Source organism: Strix aluco, chromosome 24, assembly GCF_031877795.1.
Source record: "Strix aluco isolate bStrAlu1 chromosome 24, bStrAlu1.hap1, whole genome shotgun sequence".
Classification (NCBI taxonomy): Eukaryota; Metazoa; Chordata; class Aves; order Strigiformes; family Strigidae; genus Strix; species Strix aluco.
The window spans coordinates 9140312-9156523 of record NC_133954.1 but is presented as its reverse complement, the minus strand read 5'-3'; the positions used below and the strand labels follow the sequence as shown (position 1 = coordinate 9156523).

The following is a 16212-nucleotide window of genomic DNA, read 5'->3' as shown; positions in this document are numbered from 1 at the left end:
TCATGCGCCCCCTGGGGTCCCCACAGCCCCCCTCAGGGCACAACCCCCCCCCCCCCCCACCCCCCCCCCCCCCGAGGCTGCTCACCCTCCGGGCAGGGTTTGCTGCACTTCTCACACTTCTGGATGTTGTTGACCGTGACCTCCTGGCTGTTCTGGGGGCACACGAGGGTGCAGGACCCCACCTCCGTTGCGAGGTAGTTATCTGGGGGGGGCAGAGGGGGGGTCAAGGATGCGGCAGCTCAGCACCGAGCCCCCCCCACCGCCGCGGTGCTCACAGGGACACTGGCTGACGCAGCTGGCACCGAAGGTGTAACGCCCGTCGCGGTTGGGCACCGACTCGAAGGTGTCTGAGTTGTAGATGACGAGGGGGGGACAGTGCAGCTCGCAGATCCCGCTCCGGTTGAAGTTCAAGCACGCCTGGAGCCAGGGGAGGGGAGGACACACGCACACGGCTGGCGTGAGACTCCAGCATTCCCCCCCCCCCTTTCCCGGGGCTCCCCCCCGTGCTGCCCCCCCATCCCCAGAGCGCACCAGGCAGTCGGAGTGCTTGGGGCCGGTGCAGCCGGCGGCGCACTGCTCATGGCAGCAATCCGTCGGCTTCGTGCCCTTGCAGCGCGGGCAGCCGTGGCAGATGCTGTTGGTCACTGAGGCGGGGGGACAGAGTGACACGGTGGGGACAGAGACCCTGATGACTCCCCGCAAAGGGGATGTGGGGGTCCCCAGGATGAGGAGCTGGGGGGTAGGAGCATCCCCAGGGCAGGGATCTGGTGGGGAGGGGGGGGCACAGGGGTGGGGATTTGGGTGCCAAGTAGAGGCAGTGGGGCAGGGATCTGTGGGGGTGAGTGGGGAGCCCCAGGGTCCGGATTTGGGGGTGTAAGCAGAGGTCCCCAGGGCACGGATTTTAGGGGTCTCTGGAGCAGGGATGTGGGTGCCAAGTAGGGATCAAAGGGGCAGGGATTTGGGGGGACAAGGAGGGGGGTCTCCAGAGCAGAGATTTGGGGAGGGCAGGTGGGGGTCTCCAGAGCAAGGATTTGGGAGTGCAGGTGGGGGTCTTCAGAGCAGGGATTCTGGGGAGCACATGGGGAATGGGGGACCAAGCAGAAGATCCAGGGGGGTCTCTGGGGTCAGGATTTAGGTGGCAAGTAGGGGTCAGCGGAGCAGGGACATGTGATGGGGGGGTGGGGGCAGGTGATCCCCAGGGATTTTGGAGGAGCCCACAGGGCAGGGGGGGGGAGGCAGAGCTGGCTGCAGCCCCTGTACTCACGCGTCTGGCAGTCCTGTGGCCCCCTCGCCCCCAGCAGTGCCCCTCGGCACACAGCGCCCGGCAGTCGGGACCTGCGCCGGGGGTGGGGGGGAGAAGCTGTGAGCGGGTGATGCCATGGAAGGGGAGAGGGGGCTGGCAACCCCCAGAACCCTTCCTTGGGTTAAACACCCCCCCCCACGCAGCCCAGCCCGGGGTGCCAGTGCTCACAGCTGCGGCTGCGGGTGGTCTCCACCCGGGTCTCGCCGCGGAGCTCGTTGTGCCGGTGGAAGATGTCAGACCAGAGGATGGTCTCCTGGAAGCAGAGCTGGGGGTTCCTCTCGATGCGTACCCCTCCCTTCAGGATCTCTGTGCCAGGACAGGTGAGGGGGGCGGATCAGCACAGGGATGGTGGGGTGGGGGGGGGGTCCTGCAGCCCCATGGGGACTCCCAGCCCCAGGACAATTGGGGACCAGCAGCCCTGCGCACCCACCCCAAGCAGGACCCGGCAGCTCCCAGCCCCAGGAGCAGCAACTCGCAGCCCCCAGCACCCCAGGGAGGGGTCCCTGACCTGTGAGGTGCCTCATGCCGAGCTGGCGCAGCCCTGGTGTGCCGGCGGGGCCGGCGTTGCCCACCACGGCCAAGGCGTAACGCTCCTGGAAGAGCTGCGTCCCGCGGATGATGCGCAGGCTCTGCAGCTCCAGCCGGCTCACTTGGTTCTCGGCGATCAGCACGTAGCCCTGCACCTCCTTGATGTCCTGGGGATGGGGGGGACGGGGGTGAGGGGATGGTCAAACCCTTGCCGTGCCCCCCCGGGGGTGTTCTCCCCCCCACCGCCCCCGCTGCTCACCTTGAGGAAGGCGGTGTCGGCATCGGGGGGCAGGTAGGTGAGCTCCAGGTTGCCCTGCACCACCTGGCAGCCCTGGTAGAGGTGCCGCAGGGTCTCGTAGTGGCTCTCGGGGCTGGAGGGACGCAGCAGCTTCATGTCGGTCCCCGTGCAGACTGCGGGGACGGAGCGGGGGCTCAGCGGGTCCCCTCGCCCGACCCGGCCTCGCCCCCGCGGGAAACCGAGTCGGTGGCGGCACCGGCCTCCGCAGGAAACGCTGCGGATCCGGCGGCGGCCGTTTATCTCCGGGGCTGCTCCCAACAGCTTCCGATGGGCTTCCTGGATCGTCGCTCCCCCGGCTCCCGCCCCGGCACGCGGCAAAGCTGCTCCCGCTTTGGCACCCGGCTCCGGCCCCGCACGAGGGACAGCCGGGGGCCGACGTCACCCCCGTGCCTGCGGTGGGCGTTGGGTGCTGCCAGGGGCCAGGCTGGGACCCAGAGACCCGGCCATGCCGGGGGGGCCGGAACGGGGGCCGTGGGCAGGAATGCTCTGCCCACGCCGGCGGGGGGGCCACGCCAAGACAAGACCCGATTGTTGAGCGGCGACGGCTGCCGGAGCCCGGCAGGCCCCATCCCTTGGGGGGCTGCTGGCCGTGGAGGGGGGGGGGGACCATCCCCGGGGGCATCGGGGTGGGTGGGGGGTGCAGGGTGGGGGGCACAGGAGCCCGCCCTGGGCCCCGGGCCGGGTGGGTGAGTCACGGCCGCGGGTGGCACGGGGCCCCCAGCCGCCCGCTCCCGGCAGGAACCGCCTTTTCAGGTCGGGCGTGTTTGGGGAGCAGCGGTGACGCAGGGCTGGCGGGCACGGCCCAGCCCCGGCGCGCCCGCGGCCCCCCGGCACCCCGCCACCATGCCGGGACGACACCCCCCCCCCCCCCCCCCCCCCCCCCACACCAGACCCCCAGCCCGGCTCTGACACCCACCCCAGCGCAGCTCCGGCGGCCACTCTGGCACAGCCCCAGCGTCGGCCTTGGTGCCACCAACCCTGAGCCGCCACCGTCCCCTCCCCAGGCGTGGGGACACTGAGGCGCAGGGGGGGTCGGGCAGCCGTGCCCTCTGCCCAGGGCAGGGGTTTGGTGTCCCAGTCCCCGGCTGGAGGGGGCTGCCGGCTGCGCTGCGGCTGAGTGACAACCGCCGGTGCCGGCAGCTGCCTGCACGGCCTCATGGCCGGGGGACCAGGCTGGCAGCCACCTCCTCTGCCTGCGCCAGGGCCACTGAGCTGCCGAGACCCCCTGAGCGTGGCCAGGGAGGGGAAAACACCTCAAATTCGGGGTTCAGCTTTCAGCCCACCCCTGTGGCCTCGGGAGAAAATCGCGCCAGCGCGGCGGGCGGCCAAAGCTCAAGGTCTGCCCTCCACCTGCCCCGCGGCGTGGGCAGAGGATGCCGCAGGCTTTCCCGGGGCGAAGGGCAAGCGGGACGGGCGAGCGGTGGCAGGGCCAGATCCTGGCAGGATCCCGGCTCTGGCCCCTGGGCTTCGGCCCTGCCTGCTCCTCCGGGTCCCTGGGAAGGACAATCCCTGATCCATCCTGGCTGGCTCGCTCCTGCGGGCAGTGCCACCACGGATCACCCCATCTGCCTGCAGGTGGCCAACAAAGCCCATGGCCACGTGCCCACGGGGCTGCCCCGGCGCTGGCGCTCCCCAAACTGGGGCTGCTGGGTCACCCCCCTCCCAGCCAGCACGCGGATCCAGCCCCAGGGACGGGGTTGGGGCTGTGGGGACACACCGGTGTGTCCCCAGCCTGGAGCTCCCCCACCACAGACCCTCTGAGCCGTGGGGTGCCGGGGGCAGAGGGCACCCAGCGGGTCCCCACGACGCTGCCCCACGACCCCGCACCGGCTCAGCCCCACTGGGCATTTGCTTCCCAAATGCCCCCCCCCGGCCCTGGTGCTGGACCTGCCCCCCAACACGGGGCTGCATGGAGGCAGTGGGGTCAAACACAGCCGGTGGCTTTTGGGGCTGCTGATGGCCACCCTGGGGCCACCAGCCTTGTCCCTGTCGCCTGCCAGCCCCGTCCCAGGCCTCGGGCCAGGCAGGGCTCCTGTCCAGGCTGCTCCCGCTCCCTCCCCGGCCGCTCTCCCGGGCTGGGCAGGGTGCGGCACGTCGAGAATGTGGATGGGAGCGACGGGGACGCACCCACCCACCCACCCACCCGCTCCGTGGGGCACCGCGCCTGCCCCAGCACCCCGCGGCTCCCTGCCCTGCACCCCAAAGCCTCCCCCTGGCTACGGGAAGGGAACCTCGGGAAGTTGGGGGTCCCGTCCCCTGCCCCCGGTCCCTGCTTCCCCGGGCGTTACCGGAGCTCCGGGAGCGGCTGCAGCCGGGGGCGAGGGGCCGGGGCGGGGGTGGTCAGCGCTCGGGGCAGCACTGCGTCCCCCCAAACTCCTCCCGGGGCAGCGGACCCGGGGCTCGTCCCGCTCGGGGTGGGGGGGCCGGGGCGCAGCGAGCAGGGCAGCCCAGTCCGGCCCAGCGCCTCCCAGTCCAGCCCAGTCCGGCCCCCAGCCCCTGCGGGGGGATCGCGGCGCGGGGCCGCCGGGGACGCGCTGCCCGCGGCGGGGAGAACCGGGGAGGGGGGGACCGAGGGGGCACCGGGGTGGGGGGACCGGGAAGGGACTGAGGGGGACGGTCCCATCACTTTCAACCGAGCAGCCCCCGGGCTCACCGGACCCCGCAGCCCGGTGCCCCCCGGTCGTCCCCCCGCTCCCCTCCCGGTTCCCCCTCGGTGTGTGTGTCCCCCCCCCCGCCGCCCCGGTGCCGGTCGCTCCCGTGCAAAACTTTGCGCAAAGTCCCGCCGCCGAGGGGACGCTCCCGCGGGCCGGTGTCCTCCCGGGTCCCGGTGTCCTCCCGGTTCCTGGTGTGTGTCCCCCACCGCCCCCCTCGGTGTCCCGCGGTCCCGGTCCGGTCGGACCCACCTTCGGCGGCGGCGGCGCGACAGAGGGCGGCGAGCAGGAGCCCGGCGAGCAGGAGCCCGGCGCAGAGGCAGCCTCCGGCGGGGATCATGGTGCTCAGCGCGGGCCGCGGCCCATGGCCCCGCCGGCCGCTCCGGGAAAGTTTGCGGTGCAGAGCCGCCGCCTCCCGCCGCTCCCGGGCTCCGCCTCGCGGGGCCGCGCCGCGCTCCCGGTCCCGGCCCCGGGCGAGGGCGCGCCGCCCCCCCTCCCCTCCTCCTGTGCTCGCTCCCGCCGCCCTCGCCCCCCCGCCCCCTCCATCCCCCGGGAGCACCGGGGACCCCCCACTCTTGCTCCGGAGCTGGGGGCTGCCCCGGCTCCAGCGCAGCCCGCTCGGTGCGGGCCCCCCCGAGCCGCCCCCTTGTCCCGGGGTCCCGCTGCGGCCTCGGGGGGGACTGCACCGGCTGCAGGGACGGGGGTGCGGAGGCTTTGCCGGGGGTCCCCCGGCGGGGGGGGTGGCGACCTCCATCCTCTCCCCTGTCCGGCTGGGGCTGTGACTGTCACCGATGTAGGGGAAGGGGGACGGGAATGACGCTCCCGGATCTGGGGACAAGGGGGGAGAGTCCCGGGGGTGGGGGGGACAATTCTGCCGCCCAGGGATGGTCTTGGGGTACAAGGACAGTTCTGGGGTACAGGGACAGTGAGAGCCCAGCAGCATCCGGTGGGTCCCCAGTGAGGTGGCCCAGAGCTGGCATTTGTCCCCCACCCTGGGCACAAGCCACTGTTGCACCTTCATCCGCTGCCCTGGGTGCAGGGGGGAGAACTGGGACACGGGGCCCCTCCCGAGAGCATCGCAGCCCGCGATGGGGACCCCGCACACGCCCAGCGCCATCCGGACCCCCCCAGCCAGGCCACCACGGGCAGGAGTGGCCATGCTGGGGGGGGCTGGGATGGGATCCCCACATGGGGCTGGTTCTCCCCACCATGTCCCCATCAAATGCCCCATCCTGTGCTTCCACATGTGCCACCGTGGCCACCCACAGCCCCCAAGAAAGGAGTCAGGACCCAGCTGGGCTGGTGATGGAGCCCCCCGTGCTGGGGGGCCAGGACCCCCGTCTGCCCACGGGTGACGGCTCCGTAGGGAGGGGAGCGGGGAACCAGCCCATCGCTGCCACCCCACGCCAGGATGGCGGCCAGCCCGGGGAAGGCCCAGGGAGGCCGGGGCCAGCCCGTCCCCCCATCCCCAGCCACTGGCACCCCGCGGGTGGTGGGTGGCCACCTCGGGGTCCTCGCCCCACAGTCCCCACCCAAGGGTCCTGCATGGCCACGGCCTGCGTGGCCCACCCCGAGGCGGAGGCAGACCAGGCTGTGCTGCCGCCGGGCCCTGGCCTGGCCCCGAGCCCCCCCAAGCCTCGGGGGTCCCCACACAGCCCCCCCGGGGCCCGGCAGCCCCCCACGACACGCTGTGCACGGGTGGGGGAATATATCCCATGAGCCTCTACGGACGGTGCCGGCGGGAGGGGGATATATCCCATGAGCCTCCCGCCCTGGGGGATGTATCCCATCATCCCCGCGGCCGGCGGAGGCGCTATATCCCATGATGCCCCGCGCCGCCCCACTTCCGGGGTGGGCCGGAAGTGGCGGAGCCGGGCCGGGCGGCGATGGCGGCCGGCGGCGCGGCGCGGGCCGCGCTGCTGCTGCTGCTGGGGGCAGTGGCGGCGCCGGGCCCGGCCCGAGCCTCGCAGGGGGACCGGGAGCCGCTGTACCGCGAGTGCCTGGGCCGCTGCGAGCGGCAGAACTGCTCGGGGGCGGCGCTGCGGCACTTCCGCGCCCGCCAGCCGCTCTATATGGGCCTGACAGGTACCGCCCCCCTCCCGCGCCTATTGGCTGTCGGGCCGGGCAGGCCCCGCCCCTGGAGGCCGTGCGGAGGCCACGCCCCTCCCAGAGGCCACGCCCTCACCGGGTGTCTGGGAGGGCGGGGCCGGGGCGTGGGACCGGACTGGGAGGCACTGGGCTAGACTGGGGCTGGATTGGGGAGCACTGGGCTGTCCTAAGGCTGGGCTGGGCCCTACTGGGAGGCACTGGGTCCAGCTGCGGCCGGGCTGGGGGGTGCTGGGCTGTACTGGGAGGCACTGGGCCATGCTGGGGACCACTGGACCATGCTGGTTTTGGACTGGGGGTCACTGGGCTGTGTTGGGGGGCACTGGGCCATGTTGGGGATCGCTGGTCCATGCTGGTTTTGGACTGGGGGTCACTGGGCTGTGCTGGGGGGGGCATTAAGCCATGCTGGGGCTGTGTTGGGGAGGAACTGGGCCATGCTGGGGCTGTGTGGGGGGGCACTGGGCCATGCTGGTGGCTATTGGGCCATTCTTGAGTCATGCTGGGAGGCGCTGGGCTGTGTGGTGGGGTACTGGGCTGTGCTGGGCCATGCTGGGGGTCACTGGGCCATTCCAGAGGACACACTGAGCCATACTGGGGACCACTGGACTTTGCTGGGGGAGGTGCTGGCCTCTGTTGGGCCATTTTGGGGACTCACAGGACCATTTAGGGGGACACTGGGCCATACTGGGGATTGGTGGGCCACCACGCTGGCAGCCACTTGGGGAAGGCCCCGGTGCCCTGCCTGTGCCCAGCACAATGGGGGGTCCCCAGCCACTCAGCCCCCCCTCACCCAAGTCCTGGCACTCCCAGCGCCCATCGTGGTCTGACCATGCTGCTTGATGGTCCATACTGGGAGGGAGGGACTGGGATGGACTGGAATGGACTCAGTGGCCAGGGCAGGGGCTCGTCTCCCCGGCTGCAGGCTGGACCTGCCGCGACGACTGCAAGTATGAGTGCATGTGGCTGACGGTGCGGCTCTACGTCCAGGGCGGGCACAGGGTGCCCCAGTTCCACGGCAAGGTGAGCACTGGGGGGGCTGGTTGGGGGGCAGGGTCCCCCCACACTCTCTGACGCTGCCGTTTTCCCTCGCAGTGGCCCTTCTCGCGGTTCCTGTTCTTCCAGGAGCCGGCCTCCGCCTTCGCCTCCTTCCTCAACGGCCTGGCCAGCTTCGTCATGCTGCTGCGCTACAAAGCCACCGTCCCCCCCGCCTCCCCCATGTACCCCACCTGCGTCGCCTTCGCCTGGGTGAGCCCCCCCCCCCCCCTTTCCCCTCCCCGAGGGGGGCTGTGCTGCACCCCACATCCTCACTGCTCTGTCTGGGGGTCTTCTTGCAGCCCCCAGGGTCTCTCCTTGTTGCAGGGACCCCCCCCAGGGTGACGGGGTGGCTTTGGGGGGGCACAGCCAGCGCTGGCAGCGCTTCCCGGGTGTCCTGTGCCGGAGCGCGGGGTCTCAGGGGCTTTTCAATAACCAGCCAACGGGCGCCTCCGCATGCGATTTTCAGGGCGCTCGTCCTCCCTAACGAGGCTGACGAGCTGCTATGGGGGGACTGTGACCCAGCTGGGGAGCTGGCACTTAGCTGGCAGCAGGGGCCACTTCGCTTCTTCCCCCCCCCAGTTCAGGTTGCCGCCTCTCACGCCGCCTCTCCCGCAGGTCTCCTTAAACGCCTGGTTCTGGTCCACCGTTTTCCACACGAGGGACACGGCTGTGACAGAGGTGAGTGGCACCCCCAGAGCTGGGGTGACTGCGGGGTTGTCACCGCTTGTCCCCAAACCCGTGCTGGGGTCCTGGCATCGCGCCCTGCTCACAGCGGGGGGGTCCCTGGCCCCCCTCAAGCTGCCAGCACGGCTCACGCAGCCCCGATCCCGCAGAAACTGGACTATTTCTGCGCTATCGGCCGTCGTCCTGCACTCCGTGTACCTGTGCTGCGTCAGGTGAGCCCCCGCCAGCGCCGGGGGGGCACTGGGGACGCCGGTGGTGGCCGGTCCCCGAGGCCGTGAGGGCCCCCATCCTCCTCCTCCTCACCCACCCAGGACGCTGGGGCTGCAGCGACCAGCCTTAATCAGCATCTTCAGGGCCTTCCTCCTCCTCTTCCTCGCCTGCCACATCTCCTACCTGACCCTCGTCCGCTTCGACTACGGCTACAACATGGCTGCTAACGCGGCGATCGGTGAGGCTGGGCCCAGGGGAATTGGGGGGGGGATGCCGTGCCCACAGGTGGGTGCTCCCCATTCCCTGTCCTCCCCCCTGCCAAAAAAAATTTCTCCCCAGGGCTCCTCAACCTGGCGTGGTGGCTGCGGTGGTGCCTGCGGAACCGCCCGCGCCTGCCCCACGTCTGGAAGTGCGCGGCCGTGGTGCTGCTGCTGCAGGCGCTGGCGCTGCTGGAGCTCCTCGATTTCCCCCCCATTTTCTGGGTGCTGGACGCCCACGCGCTCTGGCACATCGGCACCATCCCCCTCAACGTCCTCTTCTACAGGTCAGTGCCCTCCTCCCTTCCCTGGCGCCCCCCCTTCTCTTGATATATGGGTGCTGAGCACCCTGATCTTGTCCACAGGGTGCTGAGTGCTCGCCCTCTCTTGAAACTGGGGTTCTGTGGGGGGTGCTGGGAGTCCCACCCTTGAAACTGAGGTGCCAGGGACCCCACTCTTGTCCACAGGGTGCTGGGTACCCCCCTCTTGAAATTGGGGTGCACAGTGCCCCCCCTCTTGAAATCAGGATGCTGGGGGCCCCCCCTTCTTGCCCGTGGGGTGCTAGAGGGACCCTGCTGCTGCTCCCCGGGAGTCCTGGGGTTCAGGGCTCCCCCGCTCCCCCCCACCTTCCCCCCAGCACTGACAGCTGGAGGGGGCCCCCCCGGCCCCCCTGCAGCCCCCACCTTTCCCCCCCCCTCTCCACAGTTTCCTGGTGGACGACAGCCTCTACCTCCTCAAGGCCAACTCCGACCTCTTCAAAGTGGACTAGAGCTGCCGAGGAGGGGGGCAGAACCGTGGCCCTTCGTGCCCCCCCCCCTCCCCCGGGGGTCCTACCCTGTGCCTAGCAAACCCCCGGCCCCCCTCCCGGCCCCAGGCTCCTTCCCCCAGTTGCCTTCTGAGGTTTGCTTTTCTCCCCACGCACCCCCACACCCCCCATCTCCCCTCCCTGGGGTGCAGGGGGGCCGGCCCCCCCCCCCCGCTATCGGTTGCACAGGGGCCAACAACAGCTGAGCCCCCCCCGCCGGGGCCCCCCCCCGGCCCGGTGCTGAGCCAGGGGCCCTCCCTGCCGTGAGCCCGGCAGCCGCGAGGTGGCAACGGCTGCTGGGGCCCGCGGTGCTGCGGGGGGGTGGGGGGACGGGGAGGGGGAAACGGCGGGGGGGGGGGCTGTGTGTGCACGGTGAAGGCAGCGGGGGTGGGGGGCTTGCTCGGACCTGCTGGGTGGCTTGTGCAGGGGGGTGTCGTGTGTGGGGCTGGAGCGGTGCCTTGAGGCTGGGGGTGCCCCCCCCCGGCTTCTGTCAGAGGGGCTGTGCCCCCCCCCCCAGGGGATGTGCCCCCCCCCACCCCACCCTCCTTACCTGAGTGTGTTGTGGGATGTGAATAAAACTGAGTTTAACCTGGGCTGTGCCTGGCTCTTGCCCGTACCCCCTCCCTGCCCCCCCCTCCAACTCTGTGCCCCCCCCCAGCCTCACCTCGCACCCCGTGTCTGCTCTGTGCCCCCATTCCTGCCCCCCCCGCAGCATGCCCCTTGCTGTCACCCCCCCTGTCCTGACCCCCCCATCCCAGCCTCCCTTCTGTGTCCCCCCACCATGTCCCTGCCCGCCCCCCCCCCAGGATCTATGGGTGCCCCCACCCCACCCCCCCCCCATCCCTGCAGCGCCAGGCTGGGGCCGTGCAGCTCGGGCTTTATTGGGGGGAGCACGGGGAGCCCCGGGGCTGGAGCGATGGGGTGTCGGGGGGGGCTAAAATCCAACTTTTGTGGGGCGATGGGTGGGGTGGGGTGATTTGGGGTCCCTCAAGCTTCCAGCGGCTTCTGCGCGTGGGCGAAGAAGACGCCGTCGACGTCGTCCACGCCGGTGCGCAGCGCGGGGGGCATGGCGTAGGAGCGGAGGGCGCGGAGGGCGAAGCCGGCGCCGGCCAGCGCCGCGCGGACGTCGTCCTCGGCCAGCGGCACCACGGGCAGGCGGGCGGCCCCCGCTAGGTAGAAAGATTCCCCCAGCGCCCCCAAAAGTAAAAGGTGACCCCCCGGGCGCAGAAGGGAACCCACGTGCGCCAGTGCCCGGGCGAAGGCGGCGCGGTCGGGGCTGACGGCCTCCAGGCAGAAGGCCGAGAGCAGCGCGTCGGCCGGGGGGTGCAGGGGGGTGCCCAGCGGCTGCGGGCGGTGCACGTCGATGGGCAGGATCCGCCGCAGCCGGGCCCGCAGCCGCCGCTCCTTCTCCTGCCAGGGCTCCCTGCGGGGAGCGGGGGGGGGATCAGAGAGGGAGGGGGGGATCCCCCAGGGATCAACCTGGCACCCACGGGGATACGGGGATGGGATCCTGCAGGGATCAACCCAGAACCTACGGGGATGGGATCCCCCACGGATCAACCCAGCGTCTACAGGGAGACAGGGATGGGATCCCCCAGGGATCAGCCTGGAACCTATGGGGGTGTGGGACTGGGATCCCCCAGGGAGCAGCCCAGCACCCACGGGGATACAGGGATGGGATCGTGCAGGGATCAGCCCAGCATCTACGGGGATATGGGGCTGGGATCCCGCAGGGATCAGCCCAGCACCCACAGGGATACAGGAACGGGATCCCCCAGGGATCAGCCCGACGCCCATGGGGATACAGGATCGGATCCTGCAGGGATCAGCCCAGCACCCACGGGAATATGGGGATGGGATCACCCAGGGATCAACCCAGCATCTACAGGGAGACAGGGATGGGATCCCCCAGGGATCAGCCCGACACCCATGGGGATACAGGGATGGGATCCTGCAGGGATCAGCCCAGCACCCACAGAGAGGTGGGGCTGTGATCCCGTGGGATTTGGGGACACGATCCTGCAGGGACCAGCCCAGCACCACCCACCAGCATGGGGGCACCCACCACCCGGGGGGCCGTGTCCCCCCCGCAGCCCTACCCGCGTCCCTCGATCTTGCAGACGTGGCGGATGAAGGGGCTCCAGTCGAAGGTGCCGGGCTCCCCCCGCACCCAGCGCCCCAGCTCCTCCCGGTTCACCGCCAGGTAGTCGGTGGCCACGATCTCCTCGAAGTGGTCGCAGGCGCTCAGCAGCTGGTAGATGGTGGGACCCGAGCCCACGTCGATCAGCGTGTGCCCGCGGATCTCACCTGGGGGGGGAGGACATGGAGGGGAAGGGGGGGTCCCACACCGAGCTGAGCACCAGAGGGGGAGTGGGGACAACTGGGGAGGGGGTCCCACCCTGGGAGGGGGCTGGGAGATGGATGGGGAGCTGGCAGGGTGGGTGCTGAGCTGCTCTCCCACCCTGTGCCTCAGTTTCCCCACCCTGCTGGGAGGTGGGGGGGGGGGTGGGGTGGGTGGGGAAGGGGCTTCCCCGTGGCCCCTCACCGCTGGCGAAGGTCTCGGCCAGACATCGCAGCTTCCAGGGCACCACGAACTCCTCGGAGGAGAAGTCGGCGCGGGGGGGCAGGTAGTTGTTCTGCAGGTAGGCGCGGGGGTCGAAGCGCTCGTAGCCCTCCCGGAGGGCGGCCAGGCTGCTCATGGCGAGGGGTTGTGGCGATGGCAGCCGCCTCCCCCCCCCCCCCCCCAAAACCCGCCTTATATCCCCAGCTGGGCTGGGGGGGGGCAGCGTGAGCGATGGCCGCGCGCGGGCGGGGGTGACGGCCGCCATCCATCGTGGCTAACCAGGTTAGTGCCAGCGCCGCAGGGCCGGGGGCCGTGGCTGGGCGCCAGCGTGGCCGGATCCAGCCCTGCGCTGAGCGATAGCGCTCGGCTGCCCCCCCCGGAGCTGGGGGGTGGGGGGGCAGGAGCCAGGAATTGTGGGGCCAGGCGCTGCGCCCTGAAGCTTTTGGTCCCCCCAAGGTGTGGGTGTCCTCGCTGTGACCACCCCCCCCACCCCCCCACCCCGTTTCCTTGTGCTGCCCCAGAACAGGGGCTGCCCCTGAGTGTCCTGTGGGATGGGGTGGGGAAAGGGATGGGAATGGGATGGGATGGGATGGGATGGGGATGGGATGGGATGGAGTGGGAATGGGATTGGTGATGGGAATTGGGATGGGATGGGCATGGAAAGGAGATGGAATGGGAATGGGAATTGGGATAGGATGGGATGGGATGGGGATGGAAAGGGGATGGAATGGAAAGGGGAATGGGGACAGGATGGGATGGGATGGGATGGAGCAGGAAGGGGATTAGTGATGGGGATGGGATGCAGATAGGATGGAAAGGGGATGGGATGGGATGGGATGGGATGGAATGGGGTGGGAAGGGAATGGGATGGAGATGGGGAAAAAATGGGGCTGGGATGGCGATTGGGCTGGGGATTGGTCCTGTCTGAGCGCTCCCTGACGCCTCCATCACCAGTGAGCTGAGCGTGCTGGACCTCAGCCACCAGGAGCTGACACCGTCAACCCTGCCAGCTCCCAGTACTCCCAGTGCACTCAGCACCCTGGGGTAAGGGATGGGACTTGCTTATGGGTCTGGGGAGAGGGACTGGGGGGGGCTTTAAACATCCTGAATCTTGTCTGTGCGGGAGCTGCGGGTGGACAAAGGTGATGGGGCTGGGAGGAAGGGGCTGGGATGGGGCCGGGCCGGGCACAGGGAGGAGACAGGGACTGGCGGTGGCCCAGGGACAGCAGGATCCGGCCGGGTGGGAACAGCTAATCTGGGCTCTGGCGCTGGGGCCATCCCAGACCCTGGCACTGGCTGGGCTGGCGATGGGGGGGGTGGGGGGCAGTTATATAAGCTGAAGGTTACCCCCTCCCGCAAGCCCCCACCCAAAACCCGGGAGCCTGCAGGACGCCGGGTCCCTCCAGCAAGGGGCTGTGCCTCAGTTTCCCCCATTCCCCAGCAGGGTCCCTCCCCCCATAAATCTTGCCCCCTCCCCACCCCACATCATGGGGCCCTCGTACCCCCCCTCCCGCCCCCCCCCCCAAATGACGCCACTGGGCCAGGCTGGGCGTTTTATTGCTGTACAAAGACCATCGTTTGTACAACTCCGCAGAGCGACTCGCCGCAGCCCCCCCACCCCTCCACAGCCCCCCCAGGGCCTTTTTTGGCCCCAGGGGGGTCTCAGCACTCCCCCTCCTCGCACCCCCTTCTCTTTGCCAGGGAAACTGAGTCGCACCCGGTGCTGCTGGGAGCCCCCTGAACCGTGGGCACCCCCTTCCCGCCGGCCTCCACGACACTCGCTGCGGGGTGGGGTCCCACGCGAGCGGGAGCCCACCCCCACCTGCCCCCCCCATCCTGCGCTGCCTCTTCGGGGCGACTGAGCGGACCCAGGCATCAGGGTCCCTCCGCCGTCCCCCAGCATCAGCCTCCCGCTCCCCCCCGCCCCCCCGCCCCAGCCCCTTCCCCTCGACCCCAGCACCACACTCAGCCCCGCTGGGCCTCGTGGGAGAGGGAGCGGGAGAGGGTGCGGGGGACCCCCGCCTTGGCACCGCGGAGGTCCGGGGGGGCGAAGAGGGGCAGGGGGAGGGTGCGGGCGTAGGGCAGGAGGTGCTGGGCCAGGGGCTGCCCCAGGAAGCCGAATCGCAGCAGCCCCCAGGGCGAGCGCTGCTCCAGCACCCGCATCTCCCCGCGATGCTCCACCGTCTCCCGGTGCTCCTCGTCCACCTCCCGCCGGCACCACCTGGGCACGGGGTGCTTATGTGGGGGGTGGGAGTGGGGCCCCAGCACCCCACGGGGACCCCCCGCGTCCTGCTCTGCCCCACCTGGGCCACCCCACCCCGTGGGGACCCTTGGAGACCCCCATGTCCCACCCTGTGGGGACCACCCACCCCTCGGGGGTCCTCATGTCCCCACTGACACTCTGGAGACCCCCACGGCCTCACCAACCCCACGGGGACCCTTGGAGACCCTCCAGGACCTGCATGGGGACCACTCCACCCCATGGGGACTCCTGGAGCCCCCCACATCCCTCCTGGCCCCATGTGGATGCTCAGTCCCCAGTCCCAGGAAGCCCCCCCTGCCCCCCCCCCCCCCCCCCCATCTCCCCACAGGAATCCTTGAGACCCTCCCAGCCCCTCTTGGACGCCCCCCACCTCCCTGGAGCTCACACAACTGCACAGGGACCCTTGGAGCCCCCCACAGCCCCCATGGGACCCTTGGAGCTCCCCACATCCCCCATGGCCCCACTGGGACTCTTGGAGCCCCCCCACAACCCCTTAGGGACCCCAGACACCCCCTGCAGCCCCCCACAGCCCTATTAGGACCCTTGAAACCCCCCACAGCCCCAAGACCCAACAGAAACCCCCCAGCCCTTGGGGACCCTCAAAGCACCCAGCACCCCCCTATTGCCCCAGCACCCCCAGGTCCCCCCCTGATTCCCCCCCCGGCGCGACAGCAGCAGAGCCCCTCACCCCTCCTCCGGCCGGGTGCTGAGCTCCAGGTCCAGCCACTCAGCGCTGAAGGTCTCGCGACGCCCCACGTCCTCCTCACGCACGTGGCAGCCCAGGCGGGCACCTGAGAGCAGCCCCCCGCTTCGCACCACCGCGCTGGGCCCCAGCATGGTGTCACCGAGTGTGTGTCCCCCCCCTCCCAGCCCGCCCCGCTTATATGGCCCCACCGGGGCTATTTTGGGACATGTCGCTGGCACCGCGGGGACAGGACGGTGCCAAGGGCCCCCTCGGAGCAAGCAGGGGGGTGGCACTGGGAACACGTGTGTCACCCCATGCGCCCGCCGGCTGCTTGCCACACCGTGGTGGCACCCCCCGGGGCTGCATCCCCCGTGGGGACGTGGGACAGACGCTGCCAGCAACGTGACGGTGCAGGCAGGACCCCCCCTGGCCCCCGCCCAGGGCACGTCTGGCCTTTCCCTGTCCACTGCGGCGCTGGCACTGGCCCCCCCCGGGGGGTGGCAACGGCTCTGTGGGTGCCAAGGCGGTGGCCATGCCACCCGTGCAGTGGTGGCCCTGTCACTGCCCGCACAAGGGACATTGGGGTCCCATCACAGCGTCCCCCCAGGGATGGGCAAGCCCAGGCTCCCCCAGCCGGGCTATTTGGGGGCTACAAACAGGCGGGCAGTGGCTGTGGCGGGGGGCCACGGGTCCCCAGCTCCCCCGAGCCACGCAGGCCATCGCCCCCCAGGCGTGGTGGTCCCGCTCCAGAAGAACAACCCGGGGCCAGGGGATGTTTGGGGAAACGTGGCTGTGCCACTACGGGCTGGGGGACAGTGACACCC

General features: G+C 70.8%; 4 protein-coding genes across 4 annotated transcripts in view; 1 reads left to right on the top strand and 3 right to left on the bottom strand.

Moving 5' to 3' along the window:
* The window catches only part of ERBB2 (erb-b2 receptor tyrosine kinase 2), a 10614-nt gene extending 5429 nt beyond the window's left edge, over positions 1–5185 (bottom strand). Inside the window, 9 exon segments of the mRNA XM_074849403.1 lie at positions 86–202; positions 276–417; positions 532–644; positions 1265–1289; positions 1292–1335; positions 1472–1609; positions 1812–1998; positions 2091–2242; positions 5033–5185. Coding sequence (XP_074705504.1) covers positions 86–202; positions 276–417; positions 532–644; positions 1265–1289; positions 1292–1335; positions 1472–1609; positions 1812–1998; positions 2091–2242; positions 5033–5120 — 1006 coding nt within the window. The 5' untranslated portion in view covers positions 5121–5185.
* A 1434-nt stretch (positions 5186–6619) lies between these two features.
* Positions 6620–10470, top strand: PGAP3 (post-GPI attachment to proteins phospholipase 3). Its single transcript, XM_074849706.1, is given in 9 exon segments — positions 6620–6865; positions 7809–7906; positions 7979–8131; positions 8537–8599; positions 8755–8775; positions 8777–8817; positions 8917–9053; positions 9155–9359; positions 9778–10470. Coding segments are annotated over 9 exon segments (981 nt in total). The 5' UTR covers positions 6620–6666; the 3' UTR covers positions 9842–10470.
* A 266-nt stretch (positions 10471–10736) lies between these two features.
* PNMT (phenylethanolamine N-methyltransferase) lies at positions 10737–13864 on the bottom strand. Its single transcript, XM_074849435.1, has 3 exons — positions 12423–13864; positions 11977–12184; positions 10737–11300 (listed from the first exon to the last, which is right to left on the bottom strand). The coding sequence occupies exons 1-3, from the start codon at positions 12703–12705 to the stop codon at positions 10865–10867; spliced, it is 927 nt and encodes a 308-aa protein (XP_074705536.1). The 5' UTR covers positions 12706–13864; the 3' UTR covers positions 10737–10864.
* Positions 13865–13980: 116 nt separating this feature from the next.
* Positions 13981–15575, bottom strand: TCAP (titin-cap). The gene is made up of 2 exons (XM_074849422.1): positions 15392–15575; positions 13981–14661 (listed from the first exon to the last, which is right to left on the bottom strand). The coding sequence occupies exons 1-2, from the start codon at positions 15538–15540 to the stop codon at positions 14406–14408; spliced, it is 405 nt and encodes a 134-aa protein (XP_074705523.1). The 5' UTR covers positions 15541–15575; the 3' UTR covers positions 13981–14405.
* Positions 15576–16212: the final 637 nt, after the last annotated feature.